General features: G+C 53.4%; 1 protein-coding gene across 2 annotated transcripts; it reads left to right on the forward strand.

Moving 5' to 3' along the window:
* Positions 1–27,339, forward strand: LIMK1 (LIM domain kinase 1). Of its 2 annotated transcripts, XM_036278879.1 has the most exons (16): positions 1–55; positions 1,841–1,937; positions 9,156–9,294; positions 9,597–9,706; positions 10,883–11,089; positions 16,476–16,581; positions 16,680–16,846; positions 17,944–18,127; positions 18,963–19,049; positions 19,374–19,505; positions 21,003–21,062; positions 21,338–21,403; positions 23,959–24,115; positions 25,717–25,772; positions 26,005–26,162; positions 26,266–27,339. In XM_036278879.1, the coding sequence occupies exons 1-16, from the start codon at positions 1–3 to the stop codon at positions 26,426–26,428; spliced, it is 1,944 nt and encodes a 647-aa protein (XP_036134772.1). In that variant the 3' UTR covers positions 26,429–27,339. The 2 variants fall into 2 exon arrangements, with proteins under 2 accessions (XP_036134772.1, XP_036134773.1); XM_036278880.1 differs by lacking the exons at positions 1–55; positions 1,841–1,937 and adding an exon at positions 5,481–5,688.
* Positions 27,340–27,740: the final 401 nt, after the last annotated feature.

Genomic DNA, 27,740 nt, shown 5'->3' on the forward strand with positions numbered 1-27,740 from the left:
ATGAGGTTGACGCTACTTTGTTGCACCTGGAGGGAAGAACGTATGGGAGAGGAAGGTGCGTGGGGCGCGGGCGGGGCTGGGCGCTGACCTGGGGACCGGGCGGGCGGGGGCGCCTTTTTTGGGGGCGCGGGGGGCACGGGAGGGGGCCGGGCCCGGCCACTGCGGACGCCGGGTCTGCCGAGAGGCAGCGCTCCTCCCTCCTAGGGGATGCGCTCGACCTTCCGAAGCCCCGCAGGCCCCTCCCTGGTACGCTCCCACCCGGGTTCCCCTCTTTGGCCCTGGATGGGCTGCCTTCCCGCAGGCGGAGAACCCCTCCTCCCTTTCTTCCCCGCCTTCCCCTATTCCCCCCTGTCCCCCGACAAACACCCCGTAAGAATCTCGGGCACTGTCCCCCACCCCCAGCCCGGGCCTTCGTCCGCGTGTTCTGTCCACCCGGGGCTTGCCTCGGGCCACTCCTTATCCAGTCCCTAATCCGGTCTGGGATAAAAGAGGCTCGAGGGGAGCCGCAGCCCTGAGTCGGAGTCGTCTCGCGCCTGCTTGGCTCGGTGACCTTGAGCCAGGCGCTGCCTGCGGGGTCTCAGTTTCCCTCCCAGTCTGTACAGTTGCGGGGCCCCGTAGTTGGCCCCCGGTACTGATGGTTGGGGGCCGAATGGGCAGAGCCTAGATGAGCCTCCAGGTAGCGGCTGGCAGTTTGCTGGGCGCCCCTACCTCTTCTCTCCCTGCCATCAGTATTGGCTGGGCAGATGACTCTGATCCCAGCCTTCTCTTCAGCTCCTTCCCCCTTTCTGGGGCTCAAGACTTGGGACTCCACCACAGTTAGGGTATGAAGACCAGACCGCCCCCCCAAACTCCCCCAGGCCAGAGCAGAGTCAGGTCTCCTTCCCTGTGTTTCCTCAGCTGCACCATCACATAGACCCACCTGGTCCTGACTAGGCAAACCCTCCAGTCCTACCCTCCACCAGGGCTCCGGCCAGCCTGCCCACCAGGCCCCTGAAGGCCTACTTGGAGCAAGGGCTCACCACACTATCCCTCCTACCGTAGGTCCCTGGGTCCTCGTGGAGGGGCAGGCCCTGCCTGGAAGCCCGCTGTGTGACCAGCAAGCCTTAACCTCTCCAGGCCTCAGTCTCCCCATCTATACAATGAGGAAAGGCAGGCCTGGGGAGATCTTCCAGGGCCCACCCAGTTCCAACCGTGCCAGGCCCCAAGGATGACTAAGCATGCCTAGTGGCTAGCTTACGGAGGTGCCAGGCCTCCCTGGAGCAGGTGTCTCGGAGTGCTCAGCTCTGCAGTCCCAGCCCCTGGTCAGGCCAGGACATAGCCAAGGCTCATTTGGAGCTGGCACCTCTGGGCTGCCTGCCCTTCCCCTCTAATGGCTTCAACCCAGCATCCGCCAATCCAGTCTTATCTAGCCCCTACCTGGACTTGAAGGGTCCTCTTAGTACCTTTTTCTGGGCTGGCAGGGGAGGAAAGAAGCTGTGACAAGAATGTCACCCACTGCCTTATTTCTAAATCCTACTGCTTTCTTACTCCCCATTTACCCTTGAGTTGAAAAATGCTGTTGCTGGAGAGTAAACATCTGATCCTCCTCTTCAGTTTACAGTCAATTTATAGATAGGCAAATTGAGATCCAGAGAGGCTTGGTAAGGTTGCCAAGGTCTCAGCAACACTCTCAGACCTACCTCCTTTCTTTTTTGCCACAGTAACTGCCCAGCCTGGGTGCTATGTGTTTGTGGGCACAAGGATTTGTACAGGTGCACGTGGGGTCAACAGGGCAGGCAAGGCCTGTACCACACTGTGATTCCACTAAGAATGGTTTCTGGCTCCCTTTCCATCCCTGCAGGAAGCGAGTTGCCCGTGTGTGCAAGCTGCGGCCAGAGGATCTATGACGGCCAGTACCTCCAGGCCCTGAATGCTGACTGGCACGCAGATTGCTTCAGGTAAGGTGGGCTGGCCAGGGGTGTGGTGCCCTAAGCAAGACCTACCAGAGACAAGCGGCTAGGCAAGCTCCCCCTGGTGCTGTCTCTTGACTTTCAGCAAGTCCTTAGCCTCAGTTTCCCCACCTGTAAAATAGGCATTTGGACTAGAAGATCCCTAAAGTCTTTTCCATTTTGTCATTCTAGACCCCTTAGGAGAGGAGGGGAGAAACCTGTCTTTCCACCAGTATTACCAAAGCCTGCAGGCACCTAGGCAGGGGGAGGAGAGGGAGAGCAGTATACCCTTGCCTTCTTGGTACTCATGCTCCAGAGGAGGAATTGAGACAAACCTGGCCTTGGGGAAAGTTGGGCCTCCTTCACCATGCCCCAGGATGATTGTGAAGATGCATAGCCCACACACCAACTCCCAAGTGTTGGAGACAGGGATCAGGGCTGTGGCTGAGCACATGAGACCCAATGGGACCATAATTAGAAGCAGTATCAGGGACAGCCTTAGAGTTGGCTCTAGAGCCAGAGTTGGGGGTCTCAAAGGATGTGAGATTTCCCACATGGGAAGGAATTCCAGGTAGAGGGCCTGGCAGGTACAAAGGGTAGAATGGTTACAGGGCCTGGCCCAGTCAGTGAACAGCAGAGTTCAGGTGGAAATGCACTGCGAAGGAGGGAAAGTGAAATTGGTCTGTCCAGCTGGACCCAGGGCCTCGACCACCAGCTGATGGAGTTTATTTTAGTCAGTAGGAGTCTCTGACAAGGTTTTCTTTTTTCTTTTTTAAGACTAATGTCTAGCCCTGGCCGGTTTGGCTCAGCGGTTAGAGCGTCAGCCTGCGGTCCAGAGAGACCTGGGTTCGGTTCCCGCTAAGGGCACATACCTCAGTTGCAGTTTGTCCCTGGCCCTGGTTGGGTCATGTGGGTGGCAACCACTTGATGTGTCCCTTTCACGTTGATGTTTTTTTTTTTTCTCTCTCTCTCTCTCTCCCCCTCCCACTCTATCTGAACAAAAAATGGAAAAATGTCCTCGGGTGGGAATTTAAAAAAAATAATAATGTCTAACATTTTCTATAATTTAGTAAGAGCCAGGCACTGGTGTAAGGACTTTGTATAATTAGATATTGTATTGTCTCCATTAATGGAGACACAGGGAGGCTAATGCTTTTGACCTAAGTCACACAACCAGTGAGTGAAATGAATACACAGCATGCACACCACTGGCTAGTGAGGCCAGAAGAGAGGCCGGCACCAGGCCCTAGTATTCTCAGGCAGGTGTTCAGAAGGAGATCTTCAGGGAGGCAGGGGATTCTCAGTAGGCAGAGAAAAGCATGTGCAGAGACAGGGAGGTGGGACAGTGTGGGCCGTTGAGGGAACGGGAACAGCTCATTTGGTTGTGAGTCGAGGGATGTAGTGAGGAGGCAAACTTGTGATTGATTTGTGAAGGGCCCTGAATGCCAGAATAGGGACCTTCTGAGGGTAGTAGGGAGCGAGCAGGGGGATGCAGAAAGCAAGGGAGGGATGTGGGGAGAAGTGCTATTGAAAAGTACCATCCCAGTGGCAGATGCTAACTTGGTAGGGAAGGGACTGTCACTGTAGTTCAGGAATCTGTACTTGAGGCCTGACCTAAGAAAATGACTAAGAGTGGAGAGAGTAGATACAGAAGGGATAGTGTTCGGCAAGTTTTAGTCATATTAGCCACCACTTACTGAGCACTCTCTTAATGTCATCTCACTAAACCTTTGCTGTACCGAATGAAGTACCATTATTTGACCAGCTTGTATGTGAGAAATGGAGGCTCAGAGAAATCAAGTACAGTAACTTATTAAAAGTTGCAACAGCTAGAGCTGGGACTTGAACCTGTGTCTGTGTCATTCCAAATCATTGCCTTGGGGTGAGGCTGGGGGCTGGCGAATGACAGGGGGCTGAATTTCAAGTGCTAGGAAGTACAGTGGTCTCTTGGCTCTGGTGGCGTCAGGGGCTGGGTTGGTGATGAGTTGTGCCCTATTCCTGTTGAATTAGAGGTGTGGTGGACTATCCAGGGCGGCAGTGCCCTGCCCAGAGTTGGCTGAGGTAGTCGGAGGCCAGTCAGAGGTGAGAAGGCCAGAGAGAACAGTCCCCTTAGGGCTGGCGCTGAGGTGGTGGGCGAGTTGAGATGGGGCCCCTGTGCCTCTGGTGGGGAGGGAGATGGAGCCTTGGGAGATATGGGGAAGGGCAGGAGTGCAGCTGTGCAAGCCACAGGATACATGGAACCTAGCTTTGAAGGGCCCCTTCCCTGCGTGACCAGGAGAGGGGTGAGGCCCCTGGTGGGGGCAGTAGGAAGAAGGCATGTTCAGGCTACCCCTGGTATGACAGGCACAGGGAAGGCTCCCACAGTGAGGAGGGTCCACAGGCGGTAAGAGCCACAAATTTCATACTGTGGCTTGCACGAGTGTTCTAACACAGTAGTGAGGTTCTCCCAACAGCCCCTAAAACTGATGAGGCCAACAGTGTCCACATCCCATGACAGTTAGAAAAGCAATTAAGGAGCCCTGGCCAGTTTGGCCCAGCAGTTAGAGCATCGGCCCGTGGACCAATGAGTTGCGGGTTTGATTCCAGTCAGTGGCACGTACCTTGGTTGTCGTTCATCGCCACCCCTGGTCAGGTTGTTTGGAAGGCAGCCAGTCAATGTGTCTCTGTCTGTCTCTCTCCCCTTTTCCCTCTCTTTCCCTCTCTCTCCCTCCCTCCCTCCCACTCTATCTGATCATAAATAGAAAAAGAGAAGCAATTTGGGAGTCATTGCTTGCCTGGTCCCCATGGCTGATAGGCAGCCAGTCTGGCTCTCACTGGGATGCCCAAGGCTCCGGATTCTGCTTGGTCTCTCCCTGGGAGCATGGCAGTGCCATGAGGTGGGGCTGGCACCAGCCCCTGGACTCTGAGGCCTTGCAGTGGGAGTGTTGCTGTGGGTACACAGGATGCCTCTGGCATCAGCATTGGGGGTAATTATCACCCCAGGCCCCCCTTTCTCTGTTCCAGGCACCCCACCCCCTGTGGCTCCCACCTCCTGGAAGGTTATGGCCAGGCCCAGAGTGGTCCAGGCTTCACTTTGGCCCAGCTGCTGCCTTTGGGAGGTCTCCTCCCAGCAGCCTGCAGCACCTGAGCCCTGGGGCTGCTGTAGCTCTGGTAACATCTCTCCGGAGGCTGGGTGGGCTGGCCCTGGGTGAGGAGGGGTGAGTGTGCAGCTGGCACTGTGGGTCTGAGCCTGGGCCAGAATGCAGCCTCCCCCTCACTGGGGGACCTTTCAGGCAAGGACAGATTGTCCATGAAAGTTGACCTCTGTTCTCTTGGGGGCAGCACCGGAAGAAGCAGCTACTTTTGAGCTTGTCCCTGTCCCCAGAGAGCTCTGAGCCCCCAGTGCCTTGTCAAAGTAGAGGCCAAAGGGCATGGAGGATGCCTTTCTCAGTGTGTAGGGCTGAAGCCACAGTGACTGCCACAGACTCCCTGCCTGCACTAAAGTCCTGGCAGAAGGCCCTTCAACTGCTTCCTGTTGCAGGCTCAGACCAAGTCCTCCTGTACCCACATTGCTGCATTCTCCTCCCATGCGGGTGGCCACGCTGGCCCCACCCTCTGCAGCCTCCAATCCTGAGTGCCTGGAGTAGGATGGGGAAGCAGCTTATCGGCCCACCCCTGCCCGTGCACTCCCCATAGGCCTCCAGAGCCCCTGAAGCTGTGGGGCGCTGCAAAGGATGCTGACCTCCACCCTGAGAAGAAGGCGCTTCCTTAGAGGGGCCAAGTAAGTGGAAAGCCCCTTTCCACCTGTCCCAGGCCTCAGGCAGGGCCCCTGGTGTGAGGCTGGGGCTAGAGGTGACTGAGGACAGAGCAGCCTGGGTCCAGGCGGTGGGGCAGGAGAACTGAAACTCCTGGTCACTGTTGGCTGCCTCTCGAGGGGAAGCAGGCTGCTCGTGAAGCTTCTGGCCTTTTTGGTAGTCTCTCCGTGAGGCCAGTCCTCCAGCTGCTCTTCCTTCACCTCGGACGTCCAGGGATGTGGCCCTGGGTAGAGGGCACTCGTGGGAGGGATGGACCTATCATTGAAGAGATTGCCATTGCCCGTCAGCCTGGCCCTTTTGTGCCCTCCCCAGTGCCTGAGCCTGGCTTTGTCTTTTCCTCTCAGAGAGGAGTACCCTGTACGGGGCAGGCAGATGACGGTCCTCTAGGATTTCTCTCTGTGCAGCCCTAGGCCATCTCTATACCCCCTTAGTACCTGGCACTCCTCTGTTGACATCCTTTGTGGGAGCCGGGGCATGTGCAGGGTACTCCTGAGAGCCAGGCCTCCCTGCCCCACCTGCCTCCTCTGGCTCCCAGCTGAATATGGACCTGAGAGGTGAAGAGATGGACATGGTCAGGGGCTCTTGGGTGCCTTCTTTTAGCAAAGGTCCACTGAGGCCACAAGTGCCAGGCACCCAGCTGCTGCGTGAGTCTGGGCTAGCCTCCCTGTCTGAGATGGAGGCCCTCTGTCCCCTACTGAGAGAGGAGGCCCAGCTGGAGTGCCCTGGAGCAGTGCTGAGGATGCTGGTGGTGGGAACTGCTCCAGATGGAGTGCACAGAGCAGGTCTCTCTGGTGGGAACCACTTGTGTTCTCTTTGGGGTCCAGTGTGTATGGATGCCTGGCCTGGAACCTCAGAGCCCCTGTAGGTTAATGGCAAAGACTGGTGGGCCAACAAGGGCTGGCTGTTCCGGCGGGGGCGGGGAGGGGGTGCGGTGGGGGGGGGGAGCACCTAGCCAGGCCGTTGAGCAGGCTTCAAGGAAGTGGTGACCAGGTTGCGATTGCACTCACAGAGCCCTTGATGAGTCAGCGTGGTCAGGTCTTCCAGCGCTGCTAGGGTGATGAATATTTGTGAAGGAGTAGGAGTCTGCAGGCAAGAGAAGAGCACGCTCTCCCCTGGAGGAAGGCAGCTGCTCCAGAGCCCGACCAACCCACCCACCCTGAGACAGGCGGCCTCCGCTTCCTGCATCCTGGCAGCCCAGGGAGTGAGGGGGAGACTCCTGTGGTGACACTCTTGTGACGCCATGTGTCTGGTGTGTGGCAGGGTGAAGTGAATCACTGATCAGCGCAGGGTGTGGGGGGCCTCCCCAAGTTCCCAGTGCAGATACTGAGCCCTTATGCAGAGCCCACTTCTCCTGCGCTTCTCCCCCCACTCTTCTTCCTCCCCCCTACCTCTTCCGTCGTGAGTTGCCTGCCCCCCCTTGGGCCCAGGACAGGAAGGGTTGGGGAGGGGTGTGGATGACGTCATGGCTCAGGTCCAGCTGCTGCTTCCGCTGCTGCCTCCTCTCACATCCCAGGGCAGTCTCCCGAGGCCCTCCCTCCCCGCTCCCACCTCTCGTAGGGAACTAGCATCAGACCCCCATTCTTTGTGCACCCCCACATACACCCTGTTTCTGAACCCAAGCATTTTGTGCCTTCCCTGCCCCTGCCATACCCTCCACAACCAACCTGTCCCCTCCCCCACTTCAGGCTCTCAGACAATGAGGAACAGGCTGGATCCTCTTAAAGGGACAGTGTCCCACCAACATTCTTGGCTGCTGTCCTCTCCCTCCTCATCCACAGTTCCCTAGTCAAGTTGCAGTCAGTGAAAGCAGGCTATGTAGAGTGGAAGCTCCCCTGGGGGGTGGGGCTGTCTCACTCAGGTCCCTGTCTTCCTTGCCCCCCTCTCTCCTGGATTGTTTCCCTACTGAGCCATAAGCTCTGAGCCTGGGTCCTTCTGGCCCTGTGTGACCTTAGACATCACCCAGAGGGCCCAAACAGCAGCAGAGCTGGATGAATTCTCTGTGTGGTGTGTACCTAGGACCCTGGGTCAGGCTCTTGAAAACATGCCCCTGAGGGCTCACTAGGATCCCGTTTCTCTGTTTGCTCATCCTGATTTTGCTGGGCTGTTGGTGCCTGCCCCACTGGGACAGACGCTTGGGTGGAAAGAAAGCACGCATGTTGGTCTAGCTCCAGGCCTGTAGGATGACACCAAGAAGCTAGCACATCATTCCTCCCCATCTGCTCTTCAGGGGCCACACCAGCTCTTCCTGGTAGCCCCTGGCGATGAGGCAGGGGGATCGAGGCCCTGATGATCCTGCATATCCAGGCACCCTCCATACAGCACGACTGCTCTTCTGAAAGAAGGTGTGGGCTCTGAGGGTCTAGTTGAGGTGAAGGGGGATCTATGCTGCGCTGCCCCTTAAACTCCCTTCTTATGACTGCAGCACCCGTAGGGCTGACGGGTCTAGGAAACCAGCAGGTCCCATCTTGACTGATCCTGGTGGGTCTCTGCTGAACTGAACTCCTGCCTCACGCCTTAGTGGGACAGGAGTAGCTTTGTATGACCTTGGGCAGTTTAAACGCTCAGAAACTCATCTGCCTCCTCTCTAAAATAAGGATGCCGCCCGGCCGGTATGGCTCAGTGGTTGAGCGTTGACCCATGCACCAAGAGGTTGACAGTTCGATTCCTGATCATGGCATATGCCCAGGTTGTGGGCCCGATCCCCAATCGGGGGCATGCAGGAGGCGGCCAATCGATGTTCTCTCTCATCGATGTTTCTATCTCTCCCTCTCCCTTCATCTCTCTAAAATCAATAAAGAAAAAAATAAAAAATAAAATGAGGATGCCCATGGTGGCCTATGAAGATTAAGTAAATTTAGCCAAGACAATGGGAAGGTGCTAGTATTTAGTCGGTCTTCACGGCTCCAACAGGTCACTTTTATATATGTCAGCTGGCTCAAGCTACCTCCACATTGCTGGAGTGGGGGAAGGGGAGCAGAAGAGGACTAGACTAGGGGAGTGGGGCCCATGGCTTGTTCAGGCCCACCACCTCAGTCCTGGGCTCCCTGGTTCCATTATCCCCTTCACCTGACTGATGGCCAAGAGCTAGCCTCTTGCCCTCTCTGGGCCATCTTTCTTACATGACAAGGGGCAGGGGCTCAGGTGAGGAGCACCGCTCACCTGGGGCTAGCAGGTAGCCAGACACTCTGGGTGCAGAACTGCTCCGGGTGGTTGTGCAGGCTGTGCACTGCACAGAGACTTCTGGCCAGGGGGCCACAGGGCGCTGAATCCATCCCTGACTCCACTTGCTAAACCCTGTGCTCCGGTGCAGGCTGCCTCGGCCTAGAGGGAACTCCTTTGTCTAATTCTCACAAAGGTACCTATAGACTGGCAAGAGCCAGTGTGGGGAGGGGTGGAAGTGGCCATGCTGAGCCCCAGCTCCTCTTCCTTCCAGGTGTTGTGAATGCAGTGCCTCTCTCTCACACCAGTACTATGAGAAGGATGGGCAGCTCTTCTGCAAGAAAGACTATTGGGCCCGCTATGGCGAGTCTTGCCACGGGTGCTCAGAACACATCACCAAGGGGCTGGTCATGGTAAGCACCCCCGGCCCCACTCGAACACCTCACCTGGGTGTGTGCTCATGTCCTCACAGGTTCCCCTGCTCCAGATCTCTCTCATTCTTCTTTCCACTGCTGCTTTAACTCCCCCATGCCTTCTTAGCCCATTAGCTTGTCTGTACCCCTCAGCCCCCTATCTGTAGAGCCAGCTCTGTCCAGGAGCTCAGCAGCTAGCCAACCAGGCCCTCAAAGTTTGTTTAGGGCCTCCCTTCTGAGAAAAAGCTGAGGGGAGGAGATACTGGAGCTGAAGTTGGGTCGTCCCCCCACCTCCCTGCCAGGTGGCTGGGGAGCTGAAGTACCACCCCGAGTGCTTCATCTGCCTCACGTGCGGGACCTTCATTGGTGACGGAGACACCTACACCCTGGTGGAACACTCCAAGCTGTACTGGTGAGTGCCCTGGCCCCTGTCCGAGTCTGCCGTGCCCACCTATAGCACAGGTCTCCCAACCAGGGCCCTTTCCCTACCCATGTGAGGCAGTCATTAATAAAAGTGCTTTGTAGAAGTGACTAGGAAGTATGACATAGAGGCACACTGAGAAAGCCTCATACATCAGCTTTCTCACTGATGTGTTACTACAGTGCAATTCTGTCACCACCCGCTGACCCTACAAGTTTAGGGCCCAGTCCCCAGCAAGATCACCCTCCCTTCAGACAAGTTGAGGGGTCCTTAGCCTTCCCACTTCAGACCACCTAGTAACAGTTCAGGGATTCCCACAGTGCCCTCAGGTTTGCTAATTTACTAAATGGCTCACAGAGCTCAGGAAAGTGCTATAGTTAGGATTCAGTGTTTTATAAAGGGTACAAATCAGAACCAGCCAGATGACAAAATGCAAAGGGCAAGGTCTGAGAGGGTCCTGAAAGCAAAGGGTCTATGCATTCTCCCCATGGAATCAGGACGTGTGACCTGCCCTCCCACCCCCACCCCGCAACCCCGGCATCACCAGAGTTTTTATTAAGGTTTCATTATGTAGGCAGAATTGATTGAATCATTGGACATGTGATTGAATTCAATCTCCAGACCCTCTCCCCTTCTCGAAGGTCGACTGGGTCAAAGCCCCAGCCTTCTGATCACAGGGTTGGTCTTTCTGGTGACTAGCCTCCAACCTGAATCTTCTTGTTAACATAAACTCAGGTGTGGTCTGAGGGGCTCAGGAAAAACAAAAACGCTCTTATTCCAAGATTAGGGCCTCTTTCCCAGAACCAGGGGAAAAGACCAGAGAAACGTTTTATTATGCAATGCTGGTAATATTGGATTTGAGGGCAGCATGGCTTGATCCCATGTGCACTTTTAATGACTTACTCCTGAACTGGATTTAACCCCAGGCCTCTTTCTGGTCAGGCAAACCCAGAATGTCTGAACACCAGAGAGGGCCAAGGACGGGGCTACGCATGCTCAGTTTCTGCTCCCAGTCTCACCAGGCAACTAAGACCCTCCTCCTCCTATGGGGAGCAGTAAGCGGGTGGGGGGGTGTCTGGGACGTGGGCTGGGGAGTGGTAATGCCGGTGACTGCTGATGCTCTTTTCTTTCTACTCTTTGGGTCCCCTCTGTCTGTGGCTCTTGCAGTGGGCACTGCTACTACCAGACTGTGGTGACCCCCGTCATCGAGCAGATCCTGCCTGACTCCCCCGGCTCTCACCTGCCCCACACAGTCACCCTAGTATCCATCCCAGCTTCAGCTCATGGCAAACGTGGCCTCTCAGTCTCCATCGACCCACCTCATGGCCCGCCGGGTTGTGGCACAGAGCACTCCCACACCGTCCGCGTCCAAGGGTGAGTGGCAGGCCAGCCGAGGCTGCAGCTGGTGTGGCTGTAGTCATGGGTGCTTTAGACGAGTAGTTGACTCAGACTGGGGCGTCTGCAAACGGGTAGCACTTAGGCCCACGTAGAGCCCAGCTCTGGCAGCCTGGTATACCAGATGCCTCCTTCCTCTAAAAATCATTACAAATGCTAGATAAAATATTTTCTTTAATCCATGTATGATTCAATAAGAAAAAGATGTAACCAGGTCAGGAATAAGCGAAGGAGGGAGCCCAGGGTGTCAGCAGAATACTAAGCCATGCCTTGAGGTGTAAATCTAAATTGGGTGAACTTAAGCTTCAATTTTTCAAGTCCTTTTATGGCTGGGTCTCTCAAAGCCTTGACCTGCTAAGGAAACTAATCTAATAAAAGAACTGCTCCCTCCACTATTAAGCTTGGACCTCAGAAGGACTCTCAAGGTGAGGATGAGAAATAAACCACACCTTCCATCAGCCCTCGACTCCGAGAACTGTAAAATAAACTGATCTGAACCCAAATGGAAGGAGAGAGAGAATCTAAGAATTTATAGACTTGGGATTGCAAACCAAATTCATATATCTGGGTGGTTCAGAAAACCTTAAGGCAAACTTATAAAAGTTTAAAGTGCTTCCCAGCTGATAGTGTTCCCAAGCCCTGACAGAATCAGATGCAGATCCTTTCGGAAGAAACCCACTTTCAGGCTTCATTGAATTTACTTAGGTAAGTGTCTCAAGTATGATGAGCAATTCAGTCAAAAATCACTGATCATGGAAGCAAAGCATTGTGAACAAGAGTCCACAGAAACAGGAAGCAGAACCTGTAAAACCTTGTGATATTGGAATTATCAGAAACAATATAAAATAATTGGGCTCAATATGTTTTAATAAAAAAAGAGATGCTTGAAAAAAGAGTTGAGTAATAAATTTGTAAAGGAACCAAATATAACCTTAGACATGAAATATGTAATTATTAAAATGAAAATGTTAATGCAAGCATTTAGCAGTAGAGTAGGGTCTAAAACAGCAGCAGAAAGAAGCAAAGACACAAAAAGATGAAAACTGAAAGATAGGTTAAGACACATGGAGGACGGTGCGAGGATCGAATCCTCTACTGAGCATCCCAGAAGAAGAGAGAACTAACGGGAAAGAGGCACTGTTTGAAGATGTAACGGCTGAGAATTTCCCAGAACTGATCAAAGACACCAATCCACAGACTGAAGCCTAGTAAATCCCAAACAGCAAAATAAAAAGAAATCTACCCATAGATCACCTCATCTAGTGAAATTAGTACACCAAAGTCAAAATAAAAGACTTTCCAAGTGACCTTAGAAAAGAGATTACCTTCAAAAAAAGGACAATTGGACTGACAGCTGATTTCTCAACAGAATCCATGTAAACCAGAAATGAGTGAAATGATATGTTTAATGCACTAAGCATAAAATAACTATCTGCCTAGAATTCTATATTTGAAAATATCCTTCAAGAATGAGGGCGAAATAGACATGTTAAGGCAGACAAAACCAAGATTTGGTACTAGCAGATCCCTAAAGAAAATTCTAAAGGCCCAGCGGTGTGGCTCAGTGGATTGAGCGTCATCCCATGGACTGAGAGGTCCTGGTTCGATTCCCCATCAAGGCACATGCCAGGGTTGCAGGCTTGATCCCCAGTAAGGGGCATGCAGGAGGCAGCCGATCGGTGTGTCTCTCTCACATTGATGTTTCTATCTTTCTTTCCCTTCCTCTCTCTCTAAAAAATCAATAAAAACGTATATGTTTTAAAAAAGAAAAGAAGCCTGGCTTGTGTGGCTCAGTGGTTGAGCATCAACCCATGCACCAAGAGGTTGCCAGTTCAATTCCCAGTCAGGGCACATGCCCAGGTTGTGGGCTAAATCCCCAGTGGGGGCATACAGGAGGCAGCCAATCAATGTTCTCTCATCGATGTTTCTATCTCTCCCCTTCTCCCTTTCTCTCTCTCTCAAATCAGTAAACAAAAAAATTATTTAAAGAAAAGAAAATTCTAAAAGATGTAGAAAATGGCTGAGATGCCAGAGGAATGAAGATTAGGGAGCCAGCCCAGTTACCAACACACCGTGACGTTGAGTAGTTTCCTGTCCTCTGTGGGCTTTGGGGTGTTTGAACAATGAGGAAGTTGGACACTTGGGAGCCTTCTAAGATTTCTCCAAGGCCTTCATCGACTCCTTGAGAAGTAGTTTTAGCCCTGGCCGGTTTGGCTCAGCGGTCAGAGTGTCGGCCTGCGGTCCTGAGAGACCCGGGTTCGGTTCCCGCTAAGGGCGTGTACCTCGGTTGTAGTTTGTCCCCGGCCCTGGTCGGTTGTGCGGGTGGCAGCCACTCGATGTGTCCCTTTCACATCGATGTTTCTCTCTCTCTCTCCCTCGCACTCTACCTGAACAAAAAAAATGGGAAAATGTCCTCGGGTGAGGATAAAAAAAAAAAATAGGAGAAGTAGTTTTAAATATTTTTCATGTCCTCGTGCCTGGACATGGGAACCAAGTGCCAGCTTCCATTGGATTCAGTGAACTTTCTTCTACACCTGCCGGGTCCCAGGCACCATGCCTAGGAACGGGTAAGAAGTGAAGATGGTACTAGTGAAGGAGGATGCTGTCAGGCTTGACTCTCCATCTCCACCCCCATCTTGAGCATCAGCCAGGCCAGCAGCTGCCTCACATACACAAGCAAGAAGACAGACTGGTGAGAGAGATGGGGAAACTCCCAGACCAGCTGGTCCCTGACAGCCAGGCAGAATTTTAGAAATGGAGAGCCAAGGCACCTCCCCCGCCTCCCTTACTGGCTGAGCATTCTTTCCAGCCAACATCTGCTTTCCAGTTTCTGGAGAGTTCCCTTCTCAGAAACTCCCAGCTTGCCCAAAGGCTGCTGACTGGATTTACTTGTTTTAAGCGAGTCCTAGTTGACCACTTTTCATTTTATAGCAGCATTTTTTTTTTAATGTTTTGTATTGATTTTTTAGAGAGAGATAGAAACATTGATAAGAGAGAACAGCAGCAACATCAGTTGGCTGCCCCCTACCCGGGACTGAGCCTGAAACCCTGGCATGTGCCCTGAGTGGGAATCAAACCAGCGACCTCTTGGTGCATAGGTCAGTGCTCAACCACTGAACCACACCAGCCAGGCAATATAGCAGCATTTTAAGGAAGGTTTAATTTATCTGTGACCCAGTCCCCTGCTGCCTTAACAGGAGACTGAAAGAGGGGCGATAGGGAGTCTAAGGAATATATTTTTTAAGCTCTATTCACCAGAAGTTTATATCAGTGAAAATATTCATTGCTTTTTCAACTTTTTATCTTGAAATGTACAAATTTACAGAAAGTTTGCTGAAATAACAAGTATATTGAATACCTATATACCCTTCACCTAGGATTACCAATTTTTTTTTTTTTTTTTTGCCACATTTGGAGTGTATGTGTGTGTCTCCCTCTACTTTTATGTATGTGTATACATATATGTACTGATTTATGTTTATATATATATACTAAATCATTTGAGAGTAAGTTGCAAATGTCACTGACCTTCCCCCAAAAAAACTTAAGATGTCCTTCTAAAAACAAGGGCATTCTCTTACATAATTACCAATTGTATCTTGTATATAATTTAAGGAAATTTAATGTTGATACAGTACTTTTTTAAAATTAATTTGTTTTTGTTACAGATATTTCTCCTTTTTCCCCCATTGACACCCTCCTCCCCATCCCCCCCCCCACTCCTTCCCCAGCTTTGTTGTCTATGTTCATTGGTCATGCATACATGCATGTAAGTTCTGTGGTTTATCTCTTCACCTCCCAAACCCCCTCCTCTGAGGCTTTTCAGTCTGTACCACACTTCTTTGTCTCTGGGTCAATTTTGTTCATCAGTTTTAGTTCATTATATTCCACAAATAAGTGAGATCATGTGACATTTGTCTTTCTCTGCTTGGCTTGTTTCGCTTAGCATAATACTCTCCAGGTCCTTCCATGCCATCTCAAAGATACAATACTTTTTTCCAATATGCATCAAATGTTGCCAGATGTCTCAGTACTATTCTTTATAACAGTTTCTCCAGATCCAGGATCCAGTCCATGTCATACATTTCACTGAATCCTCATGTCTCTTCAGTCTCTTTTAATTTGTGACAGTTCCTCAGCTTTTCATTGTCCTTCATGACATTTATGAAAAGTGCAGGTCAATTGTTAAGTGGCATGTCCCTCCATTGGGTTTGACTGATGTATCCTCTTTATTAGATTTAGGTTATGCATTTTGGCCAAAACCACATAAGCAACACTGTGTCTTTCTCTGTGCATCATATATATGATGTCAGGAAAGCGTGCCCTTTATTGGGACTGTCAGCTTTGATTTCTTGACCAAAGAGCAGATAATCCTCTCTGCTATAAAGGATTTTTTCCCCACTGTAATCTAATCAGTAAGTCATTTATAAGGTTTGACTGTAAATATCCTGTTCCCCAAGAACCTTTCACCAAATGGTGCTAGCATCCACAGATGATTCTTGTCTGTATCAATTATTACCATGATGGCTACAAAACAGTGATTTCCTAACTCTCTTCTTCCTTCTGCATTTATTACCTGGCTTTCCAGTATAAGGAAGAGCTCCCCCATGTGAGAATATTCTCTCAGTAATGACATTTTTTTATAAATCTGTTTTCCTTCAAGTCTTCAGTCTCTGTTCTGCCCTATCCCCACCCACCCTCCCCCATCTTAGGACAGAGCAAAGTGAACATTCCTTAAAAAGCTTTTAATAAAGACAAAAGGAAAACCAGATAATTAACACCAAGGAGTTAAAAGAAACGATTAAATTTGGTAAATTAGCTATTCCATGTTTTAGCTTATGACCAGCTAATGAAGGGCGTCATCCGGTGTCCACTCTGCAGCTGTGGCTCAGGGCAGGCTGCAAGCTCCTCCTTGCTGATTCCAGAGGAGTGGGAGCCCTCACCTCATCTTGCAGGGCAAGTTTGGGAGTCAGGTAGGAAGCCAGTGGATCGAGACGCTTTTAAGACTCTTGACATTTGTCTGCCCCAGGCATACCAGGAAGTCTGGAAGATTGGTCTGTCCTCTGTGGCAGAGACAATGCTCTGTTGAACAGGAGCCCCTGAGCGTCCAGTATGGGGCAGCAAATACCTAGGGGTGTGCCTCCTTTCTGCGGTTTCACACCACGGAAGACATCAGTAATGAATTACAGAATTCTTCCTACTAAACCAGAACTCAGGGTTCTAAACCATTGCCACCTACTGATCACACAAAATAGAATCATCTGCCACTTCACCCCAAACTGATCCCTTTGCCCTTGGTTTCCTCTCAGGGCTCTATGGGACAGGCAGGTGGGCTGGGTGTCTGACTACTGCTCTGTGCCCACAGAGTGGACCCAGGCTGCATGAGCCCAGATGTGAAGAATTCCATCCATGTTGGAGATCGGATCCTTGAAATCAATGGCACACCCATTCGGAACGTGCCCCTGGATGAGGTATGGTCCTGAGTCTAATAAGCACGATTGGAGGTGCTGCCTTCATGCCTGCCCACTACCACCTGGGACTCACCTGTTCACACACCTGCTCTCCTCAGATTGATCTGCTGATCCAGGAAACCAGCCGCCTGCTCCAGCTAACTCTTGAGCACGACCCCCACGACACACTGGGCCATGTAGCAGGGCCTGAGCCCAGCCCCCTGGGATCCCCAGCTCACACCCCCAGTGGAGAGGCAGGCCCCTCTGCCCGGCAGAAACCTGTCCTGTAAGTCAGCCCTGCACCTTGGTGTATCTGTCTAGGTACTTTGACTGATGCTGGACCATGGGATGGGACCTGATTCCCACCCTCTAGTCCTTCAGTCTGTGAAGGAGTCAGCCCTGCGGAAAAGCAGGCTAGCGAAAGGTGCTGGGCACTGCAAGAGGAAGGAAGGGTAATGAGAAGTAGGAAAACAGGTGGAGCAGCTCTCCCAACTGGGGATTAGAGCTTTCCAGGGTGGACCAGCATCTTGTCTTCAAGGAGGGGTAAGCGAGTAACTCAGGATGATGGGATCATTGGGTGTGGTTGGGGAGGGGTGGGCTCCAAGGCAGAAGCTAATTGCAGGGCTTTAGATGTGTCAGGGGCCTTGGATCTTGTCCTCCCATCGTGGGGTCTCACTGAAGGGTGTTGGAAGCAAAGTGTGTTTCTCAGAGACCACTCTGGTCCCGTGTGGAAGGGTACTAAAGACTGGAGGTAGCTAGAGGGCTGTTGCGGTGGTCCAGGTTGGGGGTGGCCCATACCCTCTTGCAGGAGGTTGAGGGATATGAGGAAGAAACCCAGAAGCAGCCTGATCCTCACTGCACTTACCGTGGGCCTGCTCAGGACTCTAGTAAAGACTTGGGGAGGGGGCAGGTGTGATGCTGAGGTTGTATGTTTCCTCCGCACCTGTATTTGTCTGGAGCTCAGGCCACCCCGTAGGGCCACCTATATGGCAGGGTTATGGGCTCCCTGGGCAGGTCATCTGCTTTTGCACCTCAGGACCCAAATGCTGGGAGACAAAGTGTCTGACCCAGGGCCACCAAGCAGAGAAGCCCAGGGACTAACATTTCTACCAAAGGCACCTGAACAATAGTGGGTCTCAAACAGGAAAGCTGAGCAAGATGGGACACCAGGTGCTGGCATCAGGATGGGAACGAAAGCCTTGTGACGGCCCTAGGAGAGCCACCTGTGCTGCCCTCCCGGGACAGATGACCGTGCATAGACTGACATGGGTGGGAGCATGGCAGGTGGGGGGGGGGGGCAGGCCGAGGCCTAGCCTCCCCCAGGGGCCTCAGCCAGGTGTCCACCTGCTCCTGGTGGCACTGGGCATGTGTGTGTGCCCCCAGGAGGAGCTACAGCATCGACAGGTCTCCGGGTGCCAGCTCGCTGGGCTCCCCTGCCTCCCAGTACAAGGACCTGGGGCGCTCCGAGTCCCTTCGCGTGGTCTGCCGGCCACACCGCATCTTCCGGCCATCAGACCTCATCCACGGAGAGGTGTTGGGCAAGGGCTGCTTCGGCCAGGCTATCAAGGTACAGGGCATGCCAGGCAGGGATGGGCCAAGAGTGGGAGCAGTGGGGCAGTTCGGGTGCATCCTGCCAGTCCTGCCTCCTCCCACCAGTGCCTCCAGGAATCCACATGGAAGGGGCTCACTAGCCAGACTCACTAGCCGGGTCTCCTTGAGCTAGAGAGGGGCAGGGGACCTATTCCAGAAGACCCAGAACTTTATATGGAGGAGGTTGTTGGGAGGTGAGGGTGGGAGGGGAACCCAGCCAGACCCTGAAGGCCTCACACTTAGCTTGATGCCAACCCACTCTGGGCCCACGACTGCTTTCCCCTTTACACTGTCCCCAGCAGAGACATGAGCCCTTCCCTGGCTCTCGAGTCACAGCTATGACTAGGCTAGAAGATTCAGGATTATACAAAAGGTGCTGGTCAGGCCACCCACATGCTCTTGTACAGAGAGGCCCTGGCCCCCAGCCCTCATCCCTGGTCCCCTTGCCCGGGGAGGAGTCCCTGATAGAGCCACCAGTCTACCCCTGGGAGAAAGCCCAGCAGAGTAGAGGGGAGAGAGCTGGCCTCTGGGTCAGGTGGTCCTGGACCCAAGCCCTAGCCCCCCCCTTCCCTGCCAACCAGGTGACCTTTGGCCCTGCTAGGAAACCTCCCTGAACCTCAGTTTCCTCATTTGTAAAGGTGTTAAGTTCTACCATCCTTGAGGGCCAGGACATCACATGAAATGTCTGTGAAGATCTTGAAGCAAACTGTTCATCTCCTGGCAGTCCTGGGATAGAGATGGGGCCTCTGACAAGTCAGGCTTAGAGCAGAGGCTCTGCCTGTCCATCTCCATGCCTTGGTGTCCCCACGCAGGTGACACACAGGGAGACGGGTGAGGTGATGGTGATGAAGGAGCTGATCCGGTTCGACGAGGAGACACAGAGGACATTTCTCAAGGAGGTCAGTGAGCGGAACTGCCACACCCTCTTCCCCAGACTTCTGGTGCGTGCTATGCTCCCACCTCTTTCCATAGAGAGAGGGGGAAAGTGACACTCGAGTCACATGTTGAAAGAGACAGTATCTGCCAGGAGGGCAAGAGGGCGGGGCCACCCCTCGGGGTGGGAGCAGCTCAAACAAAGAGCACAGTGGCCAGCAGGTGTGGCAGGAGCCCGTGGGGTGGGGAGGCTCCTCCGTCCTTAGCACTGCCTGTGGCCTCTGGCGGGACAGGGGAGGGAGGAGGAGATGCGTGCACAGCCCCGGGTGCAGCTGTTTGCTCCCCGCCAGGTGAAGGTCATGCGGTGCCTGGAGCATCCCAATGTTCTCAAGTTCATCGGGGTGCTCTATAAGGACAAGAGGCTCAACTTCATCACCGAGTACATCAAGGGTGGCACACTCCGGGGCATCATCAAGAGCATGGTGAGTGCTAGGCTGCCCCACACAAGGCACCTTCCGTCTGGGCACGACCCCTCTTCAGTGGGGTCCGCCTCTGGTCTCAAAGACCCTCCAAACCCTGATTCAGAATTTAGAAAGGTTGCACAGACCCCATCTAGAGCTGGGGGAAAGCTGGGGCGCAGAGAAGGGTGGCAGCTATGCTGAGGGGACATGCAGGATGTTTTAGATTAGTTATCCTGCAGGGCCAAAGGCCAGACCCAGCCACACCTGCCACAGGTCATACACCTGCAGAGAGGCCCCCTTCCTGTTACATCATCACGGGGAGCCATTGTTTTGTTTCTGGTGAAACCAAATCATTTGTACTGTTCGCCATGTTCCATAAAATTCAGAACTTTTTTTAAGGGCTTGGAAAATATTACAAAGCCCTCTTTAGAAACAGTGCTCGGAGGGGCACTTCGAGCATTCTCGGGCCGCCGGCAGTGCCCTGGGATCCAGTGCCAAGGCCGCCCCAGAGTCCTCGAGACCTCAAGACCCTGTCCCCCACCTGTGCCCGCTGCTGATTCCTCACCCCTCAGCTGAAGTACCTGGTGTTGCCAAAGTGTCGCTCTGTAGGCTCCTGACAGGTATAACTTCTCAGAAGGGATTCCGTGGTCAAGTATGATTTAGAAACGCTGGGCTACACCAACTTAGGCTTCCTAACTGCACTCTGAATCTTCAGTGCACTCTGATGGCCTCCCCCTCCCCCTGGAGATCTCCCAGGGGACGAGGTGACAGAAGAAGGTGTTTCCTCAAATGCCTGGAGCCCAGAGCTCTGCTCCCCTGAGTGACATGGCTGGTGCTCTGCAGGTGACCTCACCAGGCCTATCTGTCTGTGAAGGTCCACAAAAGTAGGTTCAGATTTTTTAAAAACTTGAGAGAGTGGGATTTTTTTCCCTTTTTTTTTTGGTACGTGCCCTTAGCAGAAACCAAACCCGGGACTCTCTGGTCCGCAGGCCGATGCTCCAACCTCTGAGCCAAACCGACCAGGGCAGATTTTTTTTTAATCCTCACCCGAGGATATTTGTCCATTTATCTTCAGGTAGAGTGAGAAGGGGAGAGAGAGAGAGAGAAACATTGATAAGAAAGAGACACCAGTTGGTTGCCTCCCACTGGACCCTGACCAGGGCCAGACCGAACTGCAACCAAGATACGTGCCCTTGACCAGCATCGAACCCTCAACTCTTTGGTCCGTGGGCTGACGCTCTCACCACTGAGCCAAACCGGCCAGGGCAGAATGGGATTTTGTTGAAGATAAAAAGAGCTTTTTTCTCAGAGGTGGTGGGTCAGGAATGATAGAGGAGTATTCCACTCCCTTACTCCCCCCCCCTTATTATTTGAAATCAGTTATAAATTATTAGAAAATTGTTTTGAATTATTCACCCACCCCCATTAGAAGGAACAGGTGTGGGTACAGAAGAGCGTGGGAGTCATTAGCCCCTCTAGGACATTTGTCCCTCCTCGCCATTGTCTCCCCGCCCCCAGGACAGCCAATACCCATGGAGTCAGAGGGTGAGCTTTGCCAAGGACATTGCTTCAGGGATGGTGAGTAGGCTCTGGTTCTGATTTGTGGGGTGTGGGCTGGATGATCTAATCCCACTTATAAAAACATTCTCTCCACTAACCTAAAATTTCACAAGAAATTTAGAAATGGAAGCCACAAGGAAGTTTTGAGAGTGGACAGAAGGGACCGAATGGAGAGTGGGAAGAACACCCCCATTGTCCTGATTGGGGTGGGAGGGGAGGTGGGAGCCTCTGGGGGTCAGGGCTGGGGTCCTTCAGCACAGCTGCCTCCTGACCTCCGTGCCCCCCACCTCCAGGCCTACCTCCACTCCATGAACATCATCCACCGGGATCTCAACTCCCACAACTGCCTGGTCCGTGAGGTGAGCAGCCTGGGCCTGGGAGGGAGGGGACAGTAGGAGCCCTGCCCAACACATGCCTAGCCTCAAGGCCTTCTCTGAACAGGGGTCCCTGGGTGGACACCCTTACTCTAGCTTGGCCCAGGGGAAACAGCTCAAGGCCAGGAGGCAAACAGACCTCGCTGTGCCATTTACTTGCAGTGTGGCTCCAGCTCTCTGAGCCGCTGACGTTACAGGTTGTAGGAGGGTGTGAAAAATCAATGACGGAGAAATTGATGTGTAAACCATAAAGGATCAGGAGTGGCACTCACGGAGAACAGCCCACAGCAGAGTGGCCAGGCCTACGCTGGCAGCACCCACAGCTGTAGGTCTAGGCCTGGGCGTGTGGGCTGAGGTGGTCAGGGCAGGCTTCATGAAAGCGCTTTGCGGGGACATACTTAAATGGGGTGGTGATTGAGGGACCACAGGCTGTTCACAGAAAGCAGAGGAGGGAGTGACTGCCTGTGCCCAACTGGAGAGGTCTCCGGGGGCTGCTACAATTAAGTACCACAGACTGGATGGCTTAAAGTAACAGAAATGTATTCTTAGGGTTCAGGTAGCCAAAAGTCCAAAATCAAGGTGCTGGCAGGGTTGGTTCTAAGGGAGAATCTGGCCCTGCCTCTCTGCTAGCTTCTGGTGGCTGCTGGCACTCAGCATGCCTTGGCTTATAGCTGTATCACTCCAGTCTGCCTCCACCTTCATGTGGCCTTCTTCCCTCTGTGTGTCTTTATGTCCTCTTCTTATAAGGACACCAGTCATTGGATTTAGGGTCCACCCTAATCTAGTGTAACCTCATCCTAACTAATTTGTATCTGCGAAGACCCTTTCTCCAAATTAGTTGACATTGAGGTTCCGGGTGGACATGAATTTGCTGGGGGACATGATTCATCACACTGCAGGCAGGTTGAGATCCAGTCCTGGAAGAGGAGGTTCTCCAGACAGGTTTTTGCCCAGTGAATTCAGTACAGAAAGAGTATTTCTGATGGTGGCAGCAGGACATGCAAAAGCCTAGAGGTATGGCATTCAGGAAGCCATGAGTTGCTCACTGTCGAGTGGGGGGTCTCAGCCCTCTGGGAATGTCCAGGCAACTTTGGGATCCTCTGGGCTGTGGGAAGCAGAGTAGGCAGTAAGCACAGAGAGGTGGGTGAGGCTAGATCCACTCCACAGGCCTCCCAGGGAGCCAGCTTACACTGCCCCTGCTGGCAGTGGGCATCACTGCAAGGTGCAGCCATGTGCTGGGCGTGGTGAGGACAGGGTGACCCGTCACAACCTTGATCCCACAGCCCGGCCCATCCTTTGAGAATCTGATAACAGTTGTGAGCCCTCCTGTCCCCAAAATCCATCTATGCACAACCAAAACCTTTGCCTACAATTTGGGGCCTCTGAGAATCTGGTGGTCGCCCTGGCTGGTTTCCCGAGAGCTGTTTCCTATAGCAGGGTCTGCAGACCCCTGTACCATTAGATCCTGTGAGATTCATCAAAAGTGCATAGTCCTGAGCCCCCCCACTTCAGGTCTCTGAAAGGGATGGGGCAGGAACCAGCACTTGAATGATCATGGTGGAGCCCGACCTTCAAGAACCACTGCCCAGGTCTGAGGGACCCAGGTCAATACTCCTCAGCTAACGTTCCACCTGGTGTTGACCTGCAGAGAAGGAGCTCTGAAAGGGACTGTCACCTGAGGCCCCACGGAGGTGGGCCCGGAATACAAATTCACCCCCTCACCCATTTGCCATCTTTGTGGAGTTTTTTCTAGGTGACTGTCCACATTTGTATCACTCCCAAAGGCAGCGCAGGAGTCTTCCCTTCAGAGTGAGCCTGGCCCTAACTGCCACCTGCCTGGGGCCCTGCCGTCTCAGCCTCGTGCTCACTCCTCAGTGTCCACTCAACAGTGGCCAGTCCTGGAGCTGGCAAATAGGGTCCAGAATTCCAGGGCCCCAGACACCAAGCCTAAGAGGCTGGGCCTTGAGGCACTCAGAGGACCTCCCCAGCCCCCTGACTTGGCATTGTGCCCGAGGGCTCCCTGCCTGTCCCTCATCTCTCAGGAGGCTCTGTCCCAGATTTTACCATCTTGGGGAGACACGGCAGTCAGCATCTCAACACTCCACGGTTCTGGGCTGGGCCCTGGGAGGGGCTCCTACAAACCTAAAACAGTAGAGCCAGGGGCTCCAGAGCCCCGGATTTGAATCCCATTCCTATCATCAACCGGCTAGGTGGCCTTGGGCAACTTTCTTAACCTCAGTCACCTCATCTATAAGGTAACATGTACCAGGCTGTTGGAAAATTAAGAGATAAATAATAAATAGGGGAGTGGGGCCACACTGGTGTTTTCTGAAGCTTTGGGCAGCTCCATTTGCAAAGAGTAGAGAGGTTTGGGGAAGGAAGAGCCCCTCTGAGCAGTGGGGTTGCAGCTCCCTCGGCAGGCCCCCAAGTGTCAGCGTGTGTTCTCAGCCTGTCTGCAGATCAGTGTGGGATCCAGGCTAGGAGCAGGTAGCTGGTGGTAGGAGCATGCTCAGTGTGGCCCTGCTTCCTCGTCACTCCAGAACAAGAATGTGGTGGTGGCTGACTTTGGGTTGGCACGGCTCATGGTGGATGAAAAGACTCAGTCCGAGGACCTGCGAAGCCTCAAGAAGCCAGACCGAAAAAAGCGTTACACGGTGGTAGGCAACCCCTACTGGATGGCGCCTGAGATGATCAATGGTGAGTAGGCAGCCACACCAATCATATCTCCCTGGGCCCCAGGGGCCCGGGCAGAGCTGCAGCCACCGACCCCTGGCCTGCTCGGCCCCTCTACTTCCTCTTTGGGTCCTGTATTAGTTTCTCATTGCTGATACAGCAAATTACCACACACTGGCTTAAAACACAAGTTATTGTGTAGTTCTGGAGGTCAGGAATCCAGTATCAGTCTGACAGTGCTAAAGGCGGGTCAGCAGGCTGGTTCCTTGAGGGCTGTAAGGGAGGATCTGTTTCCTTTCTCCAGCGTCTAGAGGCCGCCTCAGTCCTCGGGTGATGGCCCCTTCTTCCATCAAGGCCAGCAGCCTGGCACCTTCTCTGACATCTGTGTACAGTGTCACATCTCTTTCCCTGACTCTGACCCTCCACCCTCTCTCATAAGGACCTTTGAGATTACACAGGGCTCACCCCAGTAATCCAAGATAATCTCCCCATCTCAAGATCCTTAATTTAATCACCCCTGCACAATCCCATAAAAGGCAGCGTATTCACAGGGTCCAGGACTGAGGACATGGACATCTTTGGGGGCCGTTACTCAGCCTCGGACAGGCCCTTTCTCTCCCAGTCCCTTTCTCTTTTTATCGAACCTGTCACACAGTATAGTCTTATGTGTGCCTAGACGTTGGGTTACAAAGCCCCTCCATAGGCAGCTGGCATGCAAGCACAGGGTCACGGCAGGCAGACCAGGGCTAGCTCTGAACAGAGTTAACATAGCCCCCCAAAGAACTTCACCTGGAAAGTGGGGTTCACAGTCCCTATCTTTAAGGGGTGTTATGAGGAGTAGATAAGTTTGTAAACTAGGCAGCATTCAGTAAGTGAGTGGCTGTGTTGATTGTTTTTAACATCATGAGGTAGATGGTATTATCCTTCCCATGAGGAAACTGAGGCTGAGTTCCTGAAGTTGCTGTAACAAATTACCACAAACTGGGTGGCTTGAAACAAAAGAAACGCATTCTCTTATATAAGATTCTGGAAGCCGGAAGTCTGAGACCCAGTAAGCTGTGCTCCCTGCAGGCTGTAGGGGAGAGTTCGCTCCTTGCGGCTTCTCGCTCCCGGCGTCTGTCTTGGCGTTCCCCGGCTTTAGGCCACATCATTCCATCCTCTGCTTTCATCTTCCTGTGGCCACTGCCTCCTCTGCCTGTGTCTTCTCTTCTGTCTCGCTTATAAGGACACTTGTGATGGTGCTCAGGGCTTGTCTGAATAATCCAGGATTATCTCCAGAACCTTCCTCACATCTACGAAGATCCTGTTTCCAATAAAGTAACAGTCACAGGTTCCAAGGGATTGACATGATGATCTTTCAGGGCCACCATGAAGTGCATGACTTGTCTAGAGTCATACAGCTTGTCAGTGACCAAGCTGGGCCAGGAACTCCATGCCCAGGGCTCTCATCCTCACCCCCCAAAAGTTTGCTCAGATCTGGTGGGGTCAGGGGCAAAGCATCTGCCTCCTGGTCCTGACCTGCTGGCCAAGGCATCCATGAGGCTTGCCAGTTCCTGGCCCTGCCCCCCTTGCCAGTTGGATCCCTGTCCCTGCCTCACCCACTAACAGTCCGTCTCTTTGTCTAGGCCGAAGCTATGATGAGAAGGTGGACGTGTTTTCCTTTGGAATAGTCCTCTGCGAGGTAGGTCCAGGGGTAGGCAGTAGCTGGCATCGGGCCCTGTGGCTCCTCTCCACTCCCCAGGCTGCAGGCTGCAGGCTGGAAGTCTGCAGAGGCCTCGGGCTAGGGAGGCTCCTGGGAACTGGGCTGCCCACAGCAATTTGCACCCAGGCCCAATGTGAACTGCCCTCAAACCCACCTGGGTGGCACCCAGCCCCAAGGGCCCCAGGGTAACTGCTGGCCCTGTGCTGGACAGATCATCGGGCGAGTGAACGCTGACCCTGACTACCTGCCCCGCACCATGGACTTTGGCCTCAATGTGCGAGGCTTCCTGGACCGCTACTGCCCCCCAAACTGCCCCCCAAGCTTCTTCCCCATTACTGTGCGCTGCTGTGATCTGGACCCTGAGAAGAGGTGAGTGGGGTGGAGTGGGGCTCAACCGGGGCCACCTTGGGGCTGGGCTGGTCCCCACCAGAGCCAGAACCCACCATCCCTTTCCCCGCACCTGTCATCCCAGGCCTTCCTTCGTGAAGCTGGAGCAATGGTTGGAGACCCTCCGCATGCACTTGGCCGGCCACCTGCCACTGGGCTCACAGCTGGAGCAGCTGGACAGGGGCTTCTGGGAGACCTACCGGCGTGGTGAAAGTGGACTGCCTGCCCACCCCGAGGTCCCTGACTGAGCCCGGCCTACCCAGCAGCCCCTGTCCCCACTCTGGAGAATCTACCCTGCACCAGATTCCTCTGCAGGAGGTAGCCGGGTATGGAGCCCTGAGTGGGCAGCGGGCACCCATACCCCTCCCCAGCACCAGGTCCTGACTTGCCTCCTCCTACCCTGTGGGCTGTGGCCCCTGCCCTGTCTCTGCTCCCAGCCCCAGAGCTGGCCTAGCTGCACACACACCACCACCTCACCCCGCCTTACCTCTGTCTCGGTGGGGCTGCCCCCTCTTGCTTCTCCTTGCATGAGCTGGAGGGTCCATGTGAGTTGTGCCCCATCCCACACCCGCTGTCCCGGCCGTCCTGTGCACACTCCACCTGTCTGCAGCTCCTCTGAGGCCTGGCGGGAGGACAGCTTCAGACCATGCCCGGCAACGACTGGGTACATAGGAGGGTGTGTGTCAAGGGAAAGGCTGTGTTCCCAGGAGCCATAAGGGAGTCTGGGGCCTGTCACCCCTCTAGGGGTGTCTAGTAGTAGCAGGTATTGATAACTATCCAAACCCTCAAAGCAGAGAGAGGTCTGCTCCAGAAGGGGACATCCCTGCTGGCTGGGCAGCAGCCCTCCTTGCTTTGGGTCTTTTTGTTTCTTTATTGAAGCCACTTTAGTGAGAAGCAGGTACTAGGGCTCAGGGTGAAGGAGGGTCCCTGGGCCAGAGCTGCTGGGAGGAGCCACATAGGGAGGTTGGGCAGAGCGGACGAGGCAGGTGTCCACCAGCATCCCAGCCCCCTGAAGTTCATCTCAATGCCCCCTCCCGGACCTCTCCCCAAGGCTCCCTACCAGTAGCTGGAGCAGCCCCTGCCTCTCCCCATACCCTTCTGTCCTCTGGGTTCTTTCTGTGTAATCTATTTTTTAAGAAGAGTTTGTATTATTTTTTCATACGGCTGCAACAGCAGCTGCTGGGGTCTTGGGGTTTTATTTTTTGGGCGGGTGGGGGTGGGGGGCCATTTTGTCACTTTGCCTCAGTTGAGCATCTAGGAAGTATTAAAACTGTGAAGCCTTCTCAGTGCACTTTGAACCTGGAAAACAATCTGAACAGGCCTACGGGACTGCGATTCAGGGAGGTGAGAGACAGCCACCTCCATCCAGGAATCATGATGTCTAAGGAACCAAACCCAGACTCAGATCAATAAACTCAATTCCATACACCCACCCCCAGATCCTGCGTCGCAATGTGTGTCTGGGGACCCTGAGGAAATAGGATGAGAAGGGACTTTGTGACTAGAAGCCTGGTGGGAGGACAAGGATGGAGGGGCAGTGGGGATGGGCAGGGGATGCAG

The sequence above is a fragment of the Molossus molossus genome, unplaced genomic scaffold (assembly GCF_014108415.1).
Source record: "Molossus molossus isolate mMolMol1 unplaced genomic scaffold, mMolMol1.p scaffold_m16_p_3, whole genome shotgun sequence".
Lineage (NCBI taxonomy): Eukaryota > Metazoa > Chordata > Mammalia > Chiroptera > Molossidae > Molossus > Molossus molossus.

Bases quoted from the DNA above. Each gene is read 5' to 3' on its own strand.
- LIMK1 (XM_036278879.1), top strand. From the start codon at position 1: ATGAGGTTGACGCTACTTTGTTGCACCTGGAGGGAAGAACGTATGGGA. The intron at 1,938-9,155 runs GTAAGGTGGGCT...TCTTCCTTCCAG, and splicing joins TGGCACGCAGATTGCTTCAG to GTGTTGTGAATGCAGTGCCT. The intron at 19,506-21,002 runs GTGAGTGCTAGG...CCCCGCCCCCAG, and splicing joins GGGGCATCATCAAGAGCATG to GACAGCCAATACCCATGGAG.